Consider the following 20,837-nt stretch of genomic DNA (forward strand, 5'->3'; position numbering starts at 1 on the left):
AGGCTTGGAATGCACACTTTCCTTTTCTTTGACCATCAGGATCATTAGTTCCATTCAAAGTTCAGATCACATACCACCTCTTCCATGTTACATGCCCCAATTTCCTTTCCCAGCCAAAAGTACTCTTCTCTTTCTCGAATTTTTTTGCATCATATTGTCTAGATCTCTCCTTTGTTCACACTAGCAAATACAAAGATAAGAGAAAGTAAGAGAGACAGAGAAAGAAAAAAAGAAGGAAGGAAAGAGAAAAGGAAAGGAAGGAGGGAAGGAAGAGAAAAAAGAAAAAGGAAGGAAGCACGAAGAAGAAAAGAAAGAAAGAAATGAGGAAAGAAAGAAATAAAAGAAGAAAGAAAGGGGGAGGAAAGGAGGAAGAAAAAATAAAACAACAAATTTAAAAAATGATCTCAAAGATTTTATATTGTGTCAGCAGACACAACATATGTATAAAAAAATTGGATCATAAGCCAAAAGTCTCATGTACCATTGGTCCATTTGTCCTGTTTTTCTACTCTAGATCTATAGAACTTGCCAAATTTCCCTTTGCTTCCACTCCCAAGAAAGGATGGGAATAAGGATTATAGGAATTTCTCCACTTCCCATATGGAGTGTTTTGTGAATTAAGATTATAAAATTAGAATGGGAAGACACCTTATGGGCCATCTTGAATAAGGTGACAAAATTAAGGCCTAGAAAAGTTGAGTAGGATAGAGGATAAGGGTAAAAATGGAATTGAACTGAGATGCTTACAAGAATCAACTGGCAATTTTTGTAATCTGGAATGCAAGAAATCTTTTATCCATTCTGTTTTTAGAATACCCCTGATGAATGTTTCAGAGGGCAATGGAGAATGTTTTATGAGATGATCGGTATTCTGATCTGATACTGAAAAATTACAGTCATATTTGCCTCTTGGATTCAATTCAAGCGACCTGGAACACTTAAAAAAATGTTGATTATGATGTTTACAACTGACATTTATGTACAACTTTATGGTTTGGAAAGCACTTTCCTTACAGGATTTCATCTGATCTCCCTATAAAGTATTATAATTATTCTACCAATTGAACTTATGAAGAAAGTGAGACTCAAGGAAGTTGCTTCAATCAGTTGTCAGCAACAAGCATTTATTAAGAACTTACTTATCAAGTGCTAAGTACCTGGGATATAGAGAAAAACAAAACAAACAAACAAATAAATCACCATCAGGAAGGAATCTCTCTCTTCAAGATGCTTATGCTCTGATAGAAACATAAGTAACTAGCTATATACAAGATAATTTCAGAATATTTGGGAAGTAATCTGAGAGAGGAAGGCACTAGTGAAGAAAGGGGATAGGTCAGTCCTAGAAAAGTCTCCCATATCAGATGGCAATGAGCTGAGACTGGAAGAAGTAAAAAACCTTAAAGACAGAGAAAAGATAATTATAAATTTCATCATGGGGGTCAGCCAATACACAGATGCAGAGTTTAGCATCATGTTTGAGCAACAGCAAGACAAGATTGTGGGATTATATGTGCAGAGAACTAAAACGTAAAAAGACTGAAAAAATAGGAAGAAGCTACACTATAAAGAACTTGAGATGCCAAAAAAGAGCTCATCCTGCAAATGATGAGTCTCTAAAGCTCAGAAGGGAGTAGTATTATCAGAATCACCCTTTAGAAAAATTTCTTTCCCAGCTGAAGGAAAGGTGGGTTGGAGTGGGAAGAGCCTTAGTCAGGGGCACACAGCTTACAAGTGTCTTGGGTAGAGTTTAAACTCAGGTATTTAAGTTTTAAAATCGAGCACTTTATCCACTCATTCACTTTATATCTCATTAGAAGCCCTTATCAATAAATCTTTAGTGAGACATTTCAGGAGATCCATTAGAAATGGCTCATTCTAGCCCATGCCTTTAATCTGTATGGACACCGCATGATTTGGTTTGCAAGATATAAAGTCAGTCCATATGATGAAATAAAATACCTTGGCTGTTACAAGTACAAATATCAAGCTTCATTTCTCAACTATGTCTCTATACAGTTGTGGGACAGAAGTGAAAATATGTGTACCAGGAGAATACTGAGGCAGGTACTCCAAAAATTGTTGGCTATTATTATTCCAGCCAAACACTGCTTTCTGATGGTGAATCCCCAATGTTTCCTACATCGTAAATGGGACTTCACCTCTCATTTTTATCATCTGTAAAACCAGAGGGTTGAACTAGGTGATTTTAAAGATCCCTTTCAGCTTTAACATTCTGTGATTTCATCCGTGAGGCTTCAGTGGGATTCATCCAGATATAGATATAGATATGAATCTCACTCAAGCTTCAAGACTTCAATATCTATAGATACATGGATATGGATATATACAATTCTCACATAACCTAAGTTACATAATAATAAACTCCAATGACTTTATTAAACTGGAAATCTAAGTAAGATTGCAGAGGTCTAGGAATTGTGCTCTCAGCCTCTTCATTTCATCAGTTATTAATAAAAAGACATGCAACTTCACAAGATTTCATTTTCTTAATTTTAAGCAATATTTAACCACCAAAAATGATGGTGCCATCTGATAGAGTGGACTGAAATGAGTCAATCAATTAGTCAGGGTTCACTGAGTACCTACTGTGTGCCATGTTCTCTGCTATACAAAAAGACCATTAAATCCCTAACCTCTGGATTATATTGAAAAAATCACACGAGCCACAAGCTATCAATGTAGTTCAATGTTGATGAAAAGCTCAATTCAATTAAACTAATATTTAATGAAAAATCTATTCTATGCAAGGTATTGAGCTGAGGGTGAAACAAATTCTAATTCAAACAGTTCCTGCCCTCATAAAGCTTTTATTCTATGGACACCTAAGACAACTGGATTCAAGACTGGATGACCTTCCATAAGTGACTTCATTTTTCTGAGCCTCAATCTACTCTTCTTTAAAATGAGAATCCTGGACTAGGATTTTGGAATTCCCTGCTAGCTTTGAGACTTCATGTTTCTCTAAAACTATAAGTTTGATAAATGGCAATGCCATAAGTAAAAGGGTGAAGACCCCAGAGAAGCCTTATTAGAGATGAGGAGCAGTCTATGGCCAATATTCAGGGGGAAAAATGCTTAGAGCACATTTAATTAGCCTAATTACACAGTGCCCTTGCAGCAGATTATTAATGGGGGATGACAGAGAGATGTTACTCAGACCATGAAAGTGGGGCCAAAGTGCCTTCAATGAACTTGGAAAAATTCCAAGACTTCACATCAGTCCCATAATATTTTTGGAATAATTCACTAGTGATAAGCACAAAATAAAGATGCCAGGCAAGGAATGCCATGCATAAACACTGCAAGTAATGGAGGCTGGGCACCGAGTCCATGTCATTTTTGCATCCACTCTCGCTGAGAAAGAACTATGATGAGCCTGCAAGAAACAGTCTCCACTCAGCCAATCTGCATCCCGATTGAACCTGTCACGAAGTAATCTGCACACTCACTCCTCCTTCCCTGCACTCTCATTCTCCGGCTCTAATGCAAGGAGACACTGTCAAGACCAATGTATTTCCTACTGGGTAGGGGGTATTCCTGGCCCTTCACTGCTGACTGGCTGGCTCCAAGCAGTCACACAGTGTTCTGGCCGGCCAGCATTCAGACTGACTTCATCTGGCCCTCCAGTCTGATGACCTGTGCCCCATATGCCAGTTAACTTCCACAGAAAGGGCTGAGGTTAATGCAATGGCATCATGGAAAAAGGAAATGTTTTGGATCCAAAATAACATTTCATTATTTTGTTCTTAGAATAGTCATAATTATAGATCAAGAACAATGACTTTAGAATAAAAAATATTATTAACAAAGAAAATGGGTAGACAAAAACATCGACTTTAGAATAAAAATATTACTAAGAAAATGGGTAGATAAGAACACTGACTTTAGAATAAAAATATTACTAAGAAAATGGGTAGACAAGAACACTGACTTTAGAATAAAAATATTACTAAGAAAATGGGTAGATAAGAACACTGACTTTAGAATAAAAAATATTACTAACAGAAAATGGGTAGTTTGAGGAAAATTTTCAGACTTTGAAAGTGAAGTAGTTAATTAACTGCATCGACATGCTCAACTGAAATGCTAAACAAAAGGTTTCATAGAGGAAATAATTTTTCCTATATGTAAAAACTGTTACCAAGTTTTAAGGGGAGAGGTGGAAAAAGGAAGGTCAAAGATAGTTTAAGAAAAACCGCTTCTGATTTACAAAAGCAAATAGAGTCATTTTGGAATAGCCCACAAACCACTGCTAATATAACCCATTTTTCCGACGCTAAGTTCACAATGTTCAAAAGCTTCTGGTTTTGGTCCTTACATATTTTAATTGCATTTTTGCCCTATACAGACACACAATAAATGTTTTATGAAAACTATAACATTAGAGAAAACTATCTTTCAATTCCATTTGGAGTACATAATACTCAATTGGTCTAAGCATTAGGGTTGACAATACATATTCAAGTAATCCATCAGGAAAATTTTCTACATTTTCAATTGTGGTGTACAACTGTTCGTGCGATGAAGACCCTTCTTCATCCAACAGAGGGAGTAACAATGCAAAGGTCAAAAACCAGTTTATAAGTTGGAAGGCTTGCAAAGAGTACAAAATAAACCAAGCTTAATTTTTCCCCTTTTTAACCAGGACAGTCTGCTAAGCTGAATTCTGGAGATCCCAAGAGGACAACACTTATGGTTTTCCCACCAACGACGACTGTCCTTGGGTAAATATAATACTATAATTTTCTAGAATATCACAGACATAACGGGATGATGGATCCCAAGATGTGAGGATTACCTTTTTATATAAAGATTACATGGATCAAATTGCAAGTGGGATGCCAACTGGAATTAAAATCGATATTGAAACACAGCCAGTATGTCAACAATTTTGTGCTTAAGAAGCTCTTTTTGGATAGAACTTAGGGAGAAATTTATTAAAATCATATAGTGAGTGCTGTCTACACTAATCTCCCACAACTGTTATGAAAACAATGTGGATAGTGTTCCTGCTTGTTATAATTTAAACATGCAGAATTTTTTTTTGGCTACCATTCTCCATCAGTATGTCCACAGTGACTATAGATTTTGAAGAAAGTGGCCCATATACCTTAATGCATTTAAATGTGCATTATTAGTTTTATTCTTATAGGCCTACTAACTAGGCAAAATCAAGCAGTTTAGTAACTTTTCATGACATCCTCTGAATTGACTTAGCAGGGGGAAAAACATGTTGCTGATTGAATAATCAAAATTGCTTCTTGAAAACCTTTTTTTTTTTTTTTTTTTTTCCCCTTGTAGTTCTCTAATTTATTACTGACCCAATCTAATCCTGGTTAGCATTAGAGAACTGATGGAAAACAGTATGACACTATGATAGCTCCAGGATATTAAAGAAAAACAAAACACATTTTTAAAAAAGAATAAAAATGTTTGATCATGCAACTTTATGACCTTTGTTAACTATTTTTTAAAAAGCAGGAAATCCACGAATGAAACTGACATGGGAAAAAATACTCAATGTTTTGAGAAAAGGAAATTCCACTAAATTTAAACATGAAAACTAAATATGAAATGTTTCTTCATTCTTTTTTGTATCTAATTCTTTTGAGATATTGATATAATTAACAATAACACAACTTCCCTTTTAAAAAATTAATTCTATCTTAATATTTAACATACTCATTTAAAATATTCCAGCATATATGAATGCCTACCAAGATATATCCACATGTAGATATATATATATAGATAGATATGCACATGTACCTATTTCATATTCTCTCATTTTGGGAAAAGATATGTGTGAGGGGGATAGACCCTTTATTTCATTGGTATAGAGAATTCTACGATGATACTACCTCTAGTGGGGAATTGTTAATACATTTTGTAATCTTAAAAAGTTGCATGGGGCTCAATGATTGGGATTGGTCCAGTGTCAGAGAATTATGTGTCAAAGGCAGTATATGAACTTGGGTCTTCCCGACTTCAACGAATATACTACATTTCCTCTCACCTTCTCATTTACTCTTTTTTAAATGCCTAAGGCAGATCCTCTCCTCTCTGATAACTGGTTTCTAAGTTAGTGGAAGGACTAAAAGGCTCTTTAGTTTGAGAGGAATTCAGTCTAAATGCTCACAATATTAGTCAGGAAAAAACCTTTATTGCTGATTCAATTATATAATTGTTGAACTTGTGAATGACATTGTTTCCATCATAGCAGAACTGCACTCACAGAATGCTGAGACTCTAAAAGTTTGTTTTAAGAATTCCTCTTCTCCATTGCTGATAATTTTATATTTTAAGAATGACAATTCCAGACACCCAAATGTTGAGTTTATAACTTTCATCTTTTTAGTATTGGTGCTGAGTCCAGTTTAAAAAAAAAAAAACACAATAAAAATGTCATGTAAATGCAAGTGCATATAATAATTTTTCCAAACAGAACTGATTTGAGTCATTTGTAGTGACGACAAGAACAGAAATACACTTTAGCTTCTAGATTACCATATAAGCAGCTGAAATCATGTCAACTTTACTGATACAGGAAAACTCATGAACAAATAATACTCAGATCAAGGACTTTAAAAAAAAAATGGGCCAGTGTTGTTAATTAATGCCAATTATATATGATACATAATAATGCACATTAACTACTTGAAAAAATTCACATTTATTTACTGTCAAACAGGTGTTAAACTTTACATTGGATATTAGTGACGGGCTCATTATTAACAGGTTTACACAAAAGGATGAAAAGAAAAGCAGAATTTTGCTGAAACAATTTACATTTTCATTAGAACTTTATCATAAAATAAATTAATTACTAAATATAGGCAGAAGGAATATGGAAGAGTAATATTTATGTTTTCTTTTATTTTTTTTTTTTTAAAAAAGGACAGGCACCTTTTGTTCACTAGAAAGTTTGTGAGAAGTGTCCAGTGCCCTCTCTGCCCCCTGTGCAAGAATGAACAGAGGAATGACATACAATCTTTTTTTTTCCTAGATTTCACCAAATTTGTGCAAGGCATGGCATAACTGGCTTCAAAGAGATTTCTCCCCATAAAATATGTTCTTTTGGCAATAAGAAATTTAAATGTAAGAATAAAGACTAACTTGTCAAAGCAGAACACTGTTTACAGTGGAAAATAAGTGAAAATGAGTAGAACTTGTCTTTTTTTTTTTTAAACATACTATTATGACAAAGTGTAAGAAAAACATTTTATAACATATGTGCAACCAAGAGCTTTTCACAATATTTTCTCCAAACTCTTTAAAATTATTTTTAATGACAATTATATTTCAGTTGGACACAAATGTATTTCATTTTACCCTAGCAATAGAACAAAATATAATTTCTTTAGCCATTATTTTTTTTCTCATGAGAACAGTTCATTGTACAGTTGAGGAAATATATGAAATAAGGCCTGTGGCTTGATTGCTAGTGGTTAGACATGTTTTCAATCTTTGCCTTAATGGGAAAGATTTGCAGTGGACTGCACGCGAATGCAGAATCTCTCTCCTGCTTTTCCAAGTCTCGTCAGAAACAGTAAGGTACAGTAAATTTGTCCCACAGGATTTTAAAGCCTACGCCTTGTATATAATACAATGCAGGCCTACAAAAATGGTGCAGCCATATTTACAAAGTTAGTTCAGAGAGACTGCTGCAAGTAAAATGGCTGGGGGAGATTTGATTCGCTTCTTTCGCAATTTCTATGAACTCAGCAGCAGAAGAAATCTTTTAAAATACCTCGTTGGTATCTCTTTTCTTTGTTAACAAATAATTCATTTTAGTATACTCTGTGTATATACAAAGTTTTTTTTTTTAATTTTATTTTTTTTTTTTTGTATGTTATATAAAAATTCACAGAACTGCAAGGTCCAGTAATCTCTCTCACCGGAGAACCACAGGGCTGTCTCTTCAAGCAGATGGGAAGGAGGCGGAAACAGGGCCAACCGAGTCTGTTTTTTTTCCTTTTTCTTTTTTTAAATACTTGCATGTGGCCCTTGGCGTTTCTTTGCTCTACTACTAAAGACTGGTGACTAATTGCATTTGTCCTTCCCTGACGTCTCCCTCCGGGATACAGCCCTCTTTGTTGATGGGGATGATATAACCATCACTGTTTCCCCTGCTGATCTGATAGTACATTTGGAGCTGGTGGCCAGCTCCCAGATTTGGCATGCTTTTGTAGTAAATGTCCTCATTCTCGCTCCTCCTGGAAGGGGACAGGTCCTCCTCCACGTCGGGGCTGCTCTCGGGGTACGGAGAGTCTCTGAGGTTGGGCATGCTTGTGTAAAGAGAGTCTCTGTTGGGGGACTGCAGGTGGTCCTCCGTGTCGGCTGTCAGCTGCGAGACATAGCTGTCAGTCCCTTCGGTGTTCACCTTCTTCTGCGGTTGGTACAGAAGGGAGTGAGTCCGCTGGGGGATGAGAGGAGCCTCGAGTTCCCGGTGGTGGAGCTCCAGCCCCGGGGTGTCGCTGTGCATTAAAGATGAGGCGTCGGCCACGATCGCGTCATCTTCACTGCTGCTGCCTCCGATCACAGGCTTGGCGGGGAGCGAGCGCTCCAGGTTGTGGTTCTTCCCGCTGCCTCTCAAGTTGTTGTGCACTAATTCTGAAATGATCATTTTCTCAAATGCAGTATCATTCAGGCTGAGTCCACAATCTACAACTTGCACACTCTCACTGTAGTCCCCGTTACGCAGTGAGTAGCTGTTATTGAAGTTACCATTTAGCGGTAGAGTATCCATAGCACTTGTATCCCTGGCATTGTTCAGTGAATGTCCTGGAAGAGAAAAGGGAGATTTGGGGGGTTAACGGGCGGTGTCCTCGCTTCCTAGGAAACTTTTTTTTTGTTTTTTATTTTTTTTGTACAAGACTTTTTAATGTAGTTCAGGACAAAGTTATATTTGTAAGCCAATGCTTGAGAAGTGACAAGTTTTCCAGCATTTCCCATTGGAAACCTACGTTGTACCCCTTATGTGATAGGAAAAAGGTGTTAAGGAATATTACTGATTTCCCAGGGAAGATGGGGATGGGAATGGAATGGAATCTTAATCAATTTTAGGGGAAACAACAGTTGTTCAATTTCTGTGTCAATTCTTTGATCCTTTCCCAAGGAACTCTTCACTCCATGCCCTTGCATATGTAATGCAAAGCAATTCTTTTGTGACATTTACGTTTTTAAGTACAACACCATGGTTTCTAAAAATAAAATTGACAGGATTTGTCCTAAACAACACTAAATCAAAAAGGATTAAGTCACATACAAAAAATCAAAGGCAAATGTACAACATAAACCCACATAACTTGCAAGCAACTACTTTAACGATGTTTCTAACATTTCCTTTTTTTTTTTTTTTCTGGAGATGAGATAAAGGAAAGAATGAAAAAAATGGACAAATACAAAGAATTCATGTTAAACAAGGACAGCCATCTCTCACACTAATGGGACCAGGGCCCACAAGCACCATCCAACAACACGATAGACAGCAGGTGGAATGACTCACTTTGGACAACTCACATCATGTCTGTCTGCTCAGGCTATCTGGCCTAAGAGTAGCTGATATATAAAAGAAAGTAAAATGATTTATTGTAACATGATGAAGAATTTCTAAGCTTCTCAGCAACTTAGTCAGAGCAAGGGTTCAGCAAATTAAATTACCAGCAATAGCAGCCTTTTTTTTCCACTTAATGCAATTTTTTTTTTTTTTTTTTGGCACTAATATTCTCTCTACTAGTAATGGCCTCAGGCTTCTAAAGGTCAAAGTTTGCCTGCAGCCCTGCAGTCCGCATCAGTCACAGTGACAGCACTGAATGAGCCAGCACAAGGCAATTAAGAGTAAGGCCCACAGATACCATGGGCATGGAGGTCAGATGCAGAAATGTTAGGAATTTCTATAAGTATGGGTCACAGAAATTAAACCAAAGAATAAATATCAGCTGTGGAATGGGAGAAGGGTGTCAGCCTTGGCTAACTTTAGCTTCTGAAAGAATGACAGATTGGGTAAGTTTGCTGAAGATATGAAAAGAGGTTTAAAAGGAAAAAAGAAAAATTATGGCAACATGCTCTTATTGGATAAGAGTTTTATTTTTCTCTACAGACACGTAAACATGTAAACTAAGACATCACAGGGCTTCCCAGGCAAAGAAACAGAAAAAAAAAAATTTTTTTTTTGGGGGGGGAGGATGGGGGATGAGGAACAAACTGAAAGGTCTGCACCATGGAACCTAGATTATTATTATATCAATTCCTAGAAAATCACTTGGCTACATATATGTCTGGAAAAAAAAAAAAAATGAAGTGATGTTATTGGAATGAAACTGACCACTGTGAGAGGCTGCTGCATTATATGCAAGGCTTGGAGGAGTATAAGAAATATATTTAATTGATAAGAAAAAAATTAGGTGGTTTTTTTTTTTGGCCCTCTTTTTACTCTTAAAGCTGCAGATTATCCTAGAAAACTCAACATTTCTTTCATCAAAAGGGTCTTTCCACTGTTGTTAATAGACCTGGAGGACAACAGGGATTAAGTTTCTTTTGGTTTTGAAATGATTGGAATACTACGGCCTGATGTTAACATTAGAAAAATTTGCAAATAATTCTACATAATTGCATGATCCAAATATAAATTCAAAAATGTGAGAATAGATAACTTAACTGCCCATTTTTAGTTTTGATTAGCAGAGTTCCTTAGTTTGGAAATTTCATGTATACTTTAAATTAAATTTTCCTAAAATAGATTTACCAATACTAAGGCATGTGGCATTCATAAGTGATGAGTGACACATGGACCACATGCCAGTGTGTTCCTTTCCTCTAGGGAGGCCTTTTCTTTTCACATTTTTTTTTCTTTTCATCTCTGCTAAATAGATACATTATTAAGCTGGATCATACAGGAGATGTTTTCTATGATATACTGCAGATTTAAGCACATTTTGACTGGTTTTGAAGAGGCAACATTTTCTGCCCGAGTTCAGGTAATTCACTTGAAGTCTTTTCCATAGCCTGTAGCAAGATTACTGTGGGAATATAGAAATGATAAGTAAATTATTAAACATTTTTTGGCTTGGCGGTACTTCAGTTTTAAGCAGCAAATTATTTCAGCATTGAATATACTCAATTATCATCAGCATTTGCTACAGACCTTTTATATTATTAAGAAAAAGGCAGTACAGTACAGTAGTACTGTTTGAATTTGGGATCATTTTTAGTTGCAAATTGTGAACCACTTGCCCGCTGAGTCTACTTCATGACTGCTAGTTATGTTTTAATTGTGCCCATTAAAAATCATGCTGAAAAAATTTACATTTGATAGGCAAAGTTAAGTTTTACTCCCATACTTGTCTCTCTGTAGGTTGCTAGAGGAAAGCGTAAGGAAAGTAAGAAAACAAGAGAATGAAAATAGAAACTGCAGTTAAGTTCAAAAAGCAACTTGAAAGAAAAAACGGAAACAAAGTTTTATGTTTTCTACTTCAGCAAACATTAGGCTTGAATCAAGATTACATCATACTAATTGCATTTATGCTGTTAACTTCCCACAAAATCCTGACTAAACATATTAAAGTTATGGCTTATTCTGTAAGTTAGAAAAAAGCAATTACTGGAAAATATAGTAATAACAGAATGTGAGTTAGTAACAACCCCACCACCTCCACCCCAAGTACATCTAAACTGTTCTAATATTAACTTTCAGCAAAAAACAAAACAAAACAAACAAACAAAAAAAAAAAAAGAAAAGAAAAAATAAGAAAAGTTTTCCTAAGGAAAACAACAGTAACATCAACATTAACAAAACAGCAACAACAAAAACTAACATAAAGCTGCACTATACTATAGTTTGTTTATCCTCAATGCCGGATGTGGTTTCCCCACACGTAGGCATCCAAATTGCCTTTATCATCTACTCAGCTCCATAAGCAGATTTTTCTCAGCAAGCTTTAGAGTCAACTGAACCTTATATTACATAGACATGATACCTCTAAGTGATATATATCTTGAAGTTGGGCTCTCGGACCATGTGATGTCAGTCCTGTAATAGTATATTAAGATTTATGCCACCTGTGTTAAAAACATGGATAAGGATTGGTAAATATTCCTATGACTCAGGCATTACTATAATATAGTGCAGTTTTAGAAGCCTGGCACAGGCAATACCATAATGTTTCTCAAGACTCAAAAATTCAGAATGCATTCTAAGGATATGAAAACTCGAGTTTCTATCTCAGAAAGGGGGGGAAATAGCAAGAAAGGAAGTTTTCGTTTAGGTGCAAAAAAAAACCAAAACAAAACAAAACAAAAAAAATCAACTAGTTTTATTCAGTAAGTATAAGCACACCTGGTGAGTTAAATACAGGAGCAGAGGGGGCATTACATACAACTGTTTCAGCGAGCAATGTGTTATAGGGATTGTTAGTGCCGTGGGGTCGAAGAAGAGGGTTTGTTAGTAGGTAATTGCCAGTCATCCCTAAAGCAAAGAAACAGAAAAAAAAATACACATCAGTTCTCTTATTTTGGCCAGACAACTTCATTAAAACATTTTTCCGTATTGATAAATATTAACAATTACTTATATAGTATTTGGAAGTTGGCAAAATGCTTCGCACTCATTAGCTCATGTATCAACAACATAGGTTCTGGAGCCATTTGAATCCTCAGTTTAATAGAGGAAGAAACAGAGATTTTAATTGACTTGAAAAATTAAGTGAATTTAAGAAATGGATCTTGAACCCAAGCCTGTTCTCACTAATTCCAAACCACACAGCTCTGTGGGTTAAGTTGTCAAATGACATTCTTCAGGGACTTCCTGACTGTATTTGAACTAGTAATTTGAAGGAGAAAGGGAGAGGGTCGCTCTGCTGGAAATCCACAGGTGCCTTCTAAATCCCCAAAGTAAACACCTGCAGAAAATGACATTTACTAATTTATACAAAGCCCCAGATAAACAAGAACTGCAACTGCATGCGGAGGGATCAACACCATGTTTCAAGATGTTACTGCTTCATATTAGAAACTTTAACCACTAAGGATTCTGATGGGGGAATTTCAAACTTTATGAATTTACAGGTGTAAGGTTTATCCCTTATGAAAACATCTGTGTTAATACAAACTCAAGCAAAAGGGAAGAGGAAAACCAACTCTACAACAAGTAGAGGAAAGAACATACTCTGCAAAAAGCCTCTCTTAGTATAAGCCCAAGCAGACATGCAGAGAAACAAATCTCAAGGCTTTTATTTGGATAGATTAGACCATTCCCACATACGCAACCAGGCTAGGAGGCTCATGCTGACATTTTTTAAAAAATAAATACTTGAATACCCCATTCCCTTTAAGATAGCTACTTTGGCTGATTCAACATTATGCAAGCATAATAAATATACATTCTACTTATTTTTATTCACCATTTACACACTTTCCAGTACTTTCTGACACATGTTTTTAGCATGGCTAGCTTGTTTGCTTTAAAAGCATGATTGACTACCAGTAAGACTACTTAGTCTTAAATTACTAAGGTACATCTCCCCCTCCACCTTTGTCTTGCCCCCTCCCCCAAAGATTAATGGAGAGACTTGATGGAATAGTGACAAAAATGGTATTCCTGTCCCTTTTTGAATACATTAGTTTGGGCACCTCATTAAGATAAAATACAACTCAGGTCATTTTCAGATGCACTGTACTGTAGCAAAATTGATATTACCTGGATATTTTACATGTCCAAAGAGAGTGAAAATGTCATCTGAATTTCATGCCAAATTTAAATTTATTAGGCTTTCATTCAGGCAAAAGCAAAAAAAGATATTATATTTTAAATATTTATGCTTTTATCTTACTGGTGTTATTTTATTCTAGGTGGGAGAAATGTTTAGAGTTCAGCAGAGAATTCCTTTATTGACAGATTATGCTAATCTTATTTGATAGTGGCTTAATTTAAGTAACAATTAGATTGATTTATGCCATAATTTCCTGAAGTTGCAATCCAGATGAATGCAGAAATACCAACTCAAAGAGTAAAAGAAATATTTTCATGCACTCTCATGTATTTTAATTTTATTCCACATCAGGCAGGATTTACTACAGCTCTGTTGTTAACATTTAAGTTCTGGTTTTTGAAAGAAATGTTCAAATAATAAGAACTTCACTAATTAGAATTGTCATTGTAAAAGTTGACATTGTTTAGTGGGAATAGTAATTATGCTAATTGCATCAATATTTTAGTAGGAAAACTTTTATAAATGTCTCTTGGTTGGAGAGGATGTCAATTTGATTTCAATGGGAAACGTCATTTGGAACTTATGTTCTCAATGATTTATTTGTTTCAGCCGTTAGTCTCATTAATATGTTTTTAACAATCAGGAATTATGCTCTTGGTTTCTGATTTAAATTATTAATAGAAGTTACTTAAGTCTGCTTTCCATCAAATGGGATAAATGAACCACAAGTAGTGAGATAAGTTGACTGAACAGGATTTTTACATCTTCTTATGAAACATGAAAATTGCTGTCTTAAAAGGGAAAAAAAAATATTTACAAATTTCTCCTAAGACAAGATTCTTTTAAACTGACAACTACTACAAAATTGCACTCTCCTCAAATTGAAACCATTCCTAGTAACTGACCTTGATTAAGCGTTGAAGTGCTATTGATGTCACCTGAGATAAAGGAAGATTCTGACTGTTTTCTCACAGTGTCATTCCACATCCTTCTTATACGACTCTGTTGACAGAAAGCAAGAAAACAGAAATGTTATACTTTAGGTCCCATGCAGATTGTTTGAGTGCAGCCCTACTAAAAACACATGCTGGTTTTCCCCTCATCCTGATCCTTTGCAGGCTATCTGTTGCTACTGTAAAACATCTATGTTGCTTCTGAGTTCAAATTTAAGAAGGTGTGTGTGTATGTATACACACACACACACACACACACACACACACACACACACACACACTCTTCTATCTTGTGAAGAACTCAAGGTACTGAATTCTAACTAGATTAGAGATAGTGTAGTTTCTTTGTCATAACCTACTATCATAAAAATAGGAAATTGGTATTTGTACAAAGAAAAAAAAAACTAAGAAGAAAACCTTTAAAAGAAATATTTAAAATGCACACACATCCAAAACTAAGGGGAAAAAACCACCAAGTATTTGGCATCTAGATCATTATAATGAGAAGACAATTAGTGCATCTGAACAGAACACGTCTCAGTAGGCTTTCTATAAATAAGGTTAATTAAAAGATGCTGTCAAACTCTTTGTTACCTGTGTGCCTGAGGAATATCGGGCACTAGTTCTTGTGGTTGATGCCTTCACTGAACTGTGGGGACTCTCAGTTGGTAGCCCACCACAGCAATATGAATGTCGGAAACATTTGCCATACTCCTTGCGTACCTGTAGGTGATTAAATGGCAAAACTGATTTAAGTATCAGTCAGTCAATAAACATTCAACAAATAATCTTTTTGTGGCAAGTACAGCAGTAAATGTAAAAAACTAGATAAATACAAGATAGAGTTGTTTTCTTTTTTTAAGGGTTGCTTTCCTCGGGAATTTATATCATATGGAGAGACAATTCATACATATATTTAATACACAGTTAAATACAAAATACATTTGATTTTTCTACAAGATGATAAAGTACAAAAAACCACATTACAAAAATAAATATCTGTGATGAAAATTAACTATATTCAATAAGCTAATATAACCTCAATGCCAGCCAACCTAATAGTTCCAATTATTAATCTACTTATTACTGTTTTAAAAAAAATTTTTCCTTTTCAAAAGTTGACCTTAGTACCAAGTTTATCTAATTACTTTCTATTTATCATATGCTAAGAAAACTCCTCTCTAGGGTGAATAAATTTCTAACTTAGGGTTTCCCCTTTTCAAATACATTTAGCCAACCAGTAGTCCAGTCATTTACAGCTTCACAGTCTTTAAATTCTCCTATTTTTAGGACTGTAGGTCAATAAACAAATTTCTTTGCTCTCTACTTTATGCATTGTGCAGAGTTTTTCATATAACCCTCTCTTTATAATGATACAACTACTCTGGAAAGAATGAAAAAGGCAATACATTGGTATGTTTGCTCTTAATTTAACTGGAATGCTTTTGTCACCTTTTGACACGACCAGCATTAATATTTAGTGCAGAAATGTGAAAATGCCTATTCTCCTCATTAGCAGACAACAACAGCAACAAAATCTATTACTGCAACATATATTCATACTAAAGGAAATTACCATGCAATTTCTCTCCTCTCTTAAAGCCTGGATGAATGAACTGATCAGAAAAACTGGGCTGAATTGTCAAGTTGATTCTAAACTTTATTATGAAAAGTGTATAAACTCACTGATTTAAGTGGCCACACCTGGAATTGTGGGATAGGAATTTAAAGAGAGATGTCAAAACAGTACCGAATGCATGTGATATGGTAAATCAGAACCAGTTTTAGGGAGTCATATATTTCAGTGGTACAGCTATGACTTCCAAGTACAGGATACAGAAAATTCTTCAAAAATGTTTTTTGAATGACTAAGCAAAATGAGGTAAAATAAAGTAAGTTAACAAGATGTAGGAAAAAAAAAATTCCTATAAGGCTATGTTCATTCATCATGCCTAAAACTTTTAACATCGTCATTTAAAATCTCACTGAGAAAAATTATTAAAGCAGTGACCTCTTGCCTTTTGATCCTTAGTTATATTTAATTATACTTATTATTACCAATAACAATGAGGTTTGATTTCAAGCCATAATCATCTACAGATTATGGGTCTCATAAGAATCACTTTAAAGCAGATTCATAAGAAACCATTCTTGTAGGAAAATTGAAATTTAAAAAAAAGGGAAAATTTTCAAACATTGCACAAATAATGTTCCAAAAACATATTTTGAATTGATAAGTTCTGTACATATGCTTTTCACATTTTTCTTATAAAGTATTTTATTCAACTCATCGTATCAACACAATTTTGGCATATCAAAGAATAGCACAAGAAGGGTTCCATAACCCCAAAATGGAGTTTGCAATCAGGTCTTGTACTATGCATTGGACAGCAGAGATCTGGCACAAAAGGTAAGCATGTCTACAAGGAGACATGCTCACATATTTCAATCTCTGATTATCAGAGGAAGCTTCTAAAAACCAAAGTTAATTATACTAAGGCTAACCTTGTGGAAACCATAAAGGCTGAAAGTTTAGTGTTATTTTTATCACCTAGGACACTTCAAGAGAAATTTCTGAACATTAATAGGTATTAACTGCTCAAAACCACTTTATAACCAGGACAATAGCAATCACAATGGTATTTTGCCCAAATAATACCCTCCGGGGTTGGTTTTGCCTAATGCCTATATTATTGTGAATGTACATTATTTATCAGCATTGCACATTCCACTGTCATTAGTTCTAAATTATAGCTTGTTCAAAACTGATGGAAGTAACAACACTATCATTTTGTCAGGACTGAAAACATAATAGTTTTCACTTTCACAATTCTATTTCTCTGTTCAATTTAATGACCAACTAGTAATAACAGAATAAAAAGACAGCATTACTTTATGCAGACAGGAACAGGGTGATAGTCGGGGAAAGGCAGGGAAACTTTTAAACCTTAAATAACAGCTTGGTTCTTCTAGCGGGTTTACATCTCCTCACTACAGATTAAGGTATTTCATCCTTGACTGTACTTCTGAATTATTTTTGCTGACTCCCCTTAACATGAAATCAGCACAAAATAAGATGTGAAGAAGTGAGATATCATTGATTTTTTTTTTTTTCTGGTCCCCTACAAGTAGTCAAGAGACACTAAATGATGACTTGATCTGCATAGCTGGTGCTTTTACACCCCTATTGTCTTTCCTGCCCCATCCTTCTCTTTTGGTACATATCATTTCATGAATTACCCCATTCTACAACAGGATAGCCTTTTCTTTCCATCTTTTCCATGAAGAAAGAGTTTTTGACCTTTTTAATGTCATCAACCCTTTTGGCAGTCTAGTAAAGTCCTCAGAACTTTTCTTAGAATGTTTTTAAACACATAAAATCCATGAGATTTCAATAAAAAACAATTGACAAAATAAGGAAACTAAATAAGTTTATATACTTCTACATAACACTTGCCTTCAACATTTCTAAGCTCAATTTTGATACCATTCACTTACATTTCCCAAATATTTATATGTTTTAACAATAACAAAATGAAAAAAATATTTTAGTCCACAAATGTTATTGTACTTTAATTTAAATTTTATGGCACATATCTTTTCCCTGCCTATCATAATGGAAGGAAAACGCAAATAAGAGTCCTGCATTTTCCCATCACTTACTTTTTTCTGAAGTGCGCAGTGAAAGATGAAAATGAACACTCCCTGGAAGGCATTAAATACGGTGAAAAGATAAGCCATCACAACGGTCTCCTCATTGATAAAAAGCAGTCCAAAGGACCAGGTGAGACCAAGAAGACACAGAAGGGCAAAAGCACCAAGGACCCAGGACCTGAAAAAAGAGAATGGAATTTTTTTCAAACAGGCCTAACAGCAAACATCCAGTGAATATCTGAATATTTATAGTGATTTCAGTAGTTGCAGTTGACTTTCTCTATGTTCGCATTCAAATTCAACAAGTCTTTGGCTTTAACCTTTCAGTGATTAAGAACATCAGTCTCCCGTGAGAGCCGCTTCAGCAGTTTTGGCTTTTTCATAATTTCCAGAATGAACAAGATGTCAAAAGTATTTTAAACACAAAGATGTAAAACAACCCCCAAATGACCTAATTGTTTTTTTTAAATACAATTTTAGTAAAAGGAAATGGAGAATTCTTTGATTTCACTTAGCCCTGTATCTTTTCTCTGTAGTGCTTTCAGAGGACACTGAATAATGTAACACGGACAGAGAGAGGTTATATGGCAGATAGAGGCCTAAAACCTAAACTGGGGGCTCTGATCAGCTAAGCTCAGGTGAACCTAGAGTTTAGATCTATAGCATGAGGAAGTCTGGCTGAAATGTGACCAAAAAAAAAAAAAAAAAATGAGTTCAACCACAAAATAAAATATTTTAGAGAGATTTCATCATGAATAGTTTAAGGAGAAAGGAATTTAGGACAGGACGGAATGAGGGGAATTTTAAGTCAGTGCATTCCATTGCTAACTAATGATCTTACTTGATAAATGGCTTATTATCTTCATAGCTAGAAAGCATTATAAGCAGAAAAGAGAAACAAAATTATTAGACAGAATTGAAATAGAAATTAATAAGAAAGCATTTATATATTTATATAAATCAGTCAAATTAAGAAATACAAAATGCAGAGGCAAGCAGTTTAAAAAAATAAAGGCATATAATAGTTAAAAAATACTATAGCAAATTAGATTATTTCCAAACTAGTTATTAAATTAAGGGTAACTCATGATATTGACCGAGTTTGCAAAAATATAATTCATGCCATAAATTTGTTAATATAGGGTTCTACCTTACCCAGGTAAGTCCGTATTATAGTAGCCATCACAAACACGGTAATTACTGGTGGGGATGAGAAGACAGAAAGAGGAAAAGGAAGAAAAGAGAGAGATGCTAAAGATTAGCTCTCTCTCTTACCATGCAACATGCAATGAAGCTGATACTAGCCTATCTGAGACATCTAAGTTTTAAATGTTACCCTTACTATAGATCTGCCATTTTAAAAAACATTAAAAAAAAAAAAAAAATGAGTCTTTTCCATTACCCTGATATTCAGCTTGAGTTATACCTTCACAGACTTTTAAATAAAAAAAGTCTCCCATTTGAAATAATATTCTTCAAATGCTTATATAAGATGATTTAATGAAACAACAGCTATCAATTTCTTTTTAATTACATAATACTGTTCCCCCCCTTCTCTTTGAGAGGAATATTGCTGGGGTTTTTTTTTTTTTATTTTTTATTCAGCACTGAGATAAAGTAAACATTTGTTTAATTAGCATGAAAACAACAGATAATCTTCAAGTTAACAATAGTAATAGAGTCAATTCTCTTAGGAGAACAGGATTAGGAGGGGAAACTGCTTAGAATCCTTAAATCAAAAAGTCATTTAATAAAACAAACTCTACATAATCATATCAGCCATGCAAACAGGAACATCATTTTGAACTGCATTTTAAATGCAAATGAAATTACCACAGTGCTATGGAATTTCCATGGAGCCACTGGAAAAAAAAATTTTTTTTTCCTCTTGGCTCTAACTCAAGGTAGAGAATTATTATCTAATTTTGACCAATGCCTGTGACAGGGCAACAGTGTAACCCAAGCAGACCCATAAGATTTGAGTCTCATTCACATCTATTGTTTTTAGGAGACAAAGCTCCGTGTTCCTAGTGTTGGATCACTTCCTCCAGTCATGAGTTTATTATTTGTATTCCAACTTAAACACAGAACACTTACTTAATGTTTTCCAACCTGCTAGAGTCGGGTTTCAAAGTGTTGGAGTGCTTCACCATTTTGCACAAAGTGATCACCAAGAAGATAAGATTCAGCTGTCAAAACAGATAAGAATGAAATTAAGTCTATTCCAAATTGAGGAGTTGAATAATGAAGATTTGGCAGATATATTCAGGGGGTCGGATGAAGTGAACCGAGCAAGGAGATCAAATATGTCACATATACTTTAGGATCCAACTAGTTCAATCTTAGAGCACTTGTACTCTGATGAATCTATACACATCACAACAAATGGGCTACAGATGTCAATTAATTTGCAAGTATTTATTAAGTCCCTCTTATGATACAAAGACAAAAATAAACCCTCAAAAAACTACCCTTAATGAGTTTATTGTCCAATCCA

At 34.8% G+C, this 20,837-nt stretch overlaps 1 protein-coding gene across 24 annotated transcripts in view; it reads right to left on the minus strand.

Annotated features, from left to right (window-relative positions):
• Positions 1-6,901: 6,901 nt before the first annotated feature.
• The window catches only part of ADGRL2 (adhesion G protein-coupled receptor L2), a 223,119-nt gene continuing 209,183 nt past the window's right edge, over positions 6,902-20,837 (minus strand). For 12 of the 24 annotated variants that reach the window (XM_031936761.1, XM_031936764.1, XM_031936774.1 and 9 more), the window contains 6 exons: positions 20,438-20,529; positions 18,350-18,518; positions 15,281-15,409; positions 14,639-14,735; positions 12,362-12,490; positions 6,902-8,808 (listed from right to left, as the gene is read on the minus strand). In XM_031936761.1, coding sequence (XP_031792621.1) covers positions 8,054-8,808; positions 12,362-12,490; positions 14,639-14,735; positions 15,281-15,409; positions 18,350-18,518; positions 20,438-20,529 — 1,371 coding nt within the window. In that variant the 3' untranslated portion in view covers positions 6,902-8,053. Of the gene's footprint in view, positions 8,809-9,532; positions 9,586-12,002; positions 12,085-12,361; positions 12,491-14,638; positions 14,736-15,280; positions 15,410-18,349; positions 18,519-20,437; positions 20,530-20,837 lie in introns of all 24 variants that reach the window. The other 12 variants (XM_031936777.1, XM_031936770.1, XM_031936769.1 and 9 more) reach the window with 3 other exon arrangements.

Source organism: Sarcophilus harrisii, chromosome 4 (genome assembly GCF_902635505.1).
Source record: "Sarcophilus harrisii chromosome 4, mSarHar1.11, whole genome shotgun sequence".
Classification (NCBI taxonomy): Eukaryota; Metazoa; Chordata; class Mammalia; order Dasyuromorphia; family Dasyuridae; genus Sarcophilus; species Sarcophilus harrisii.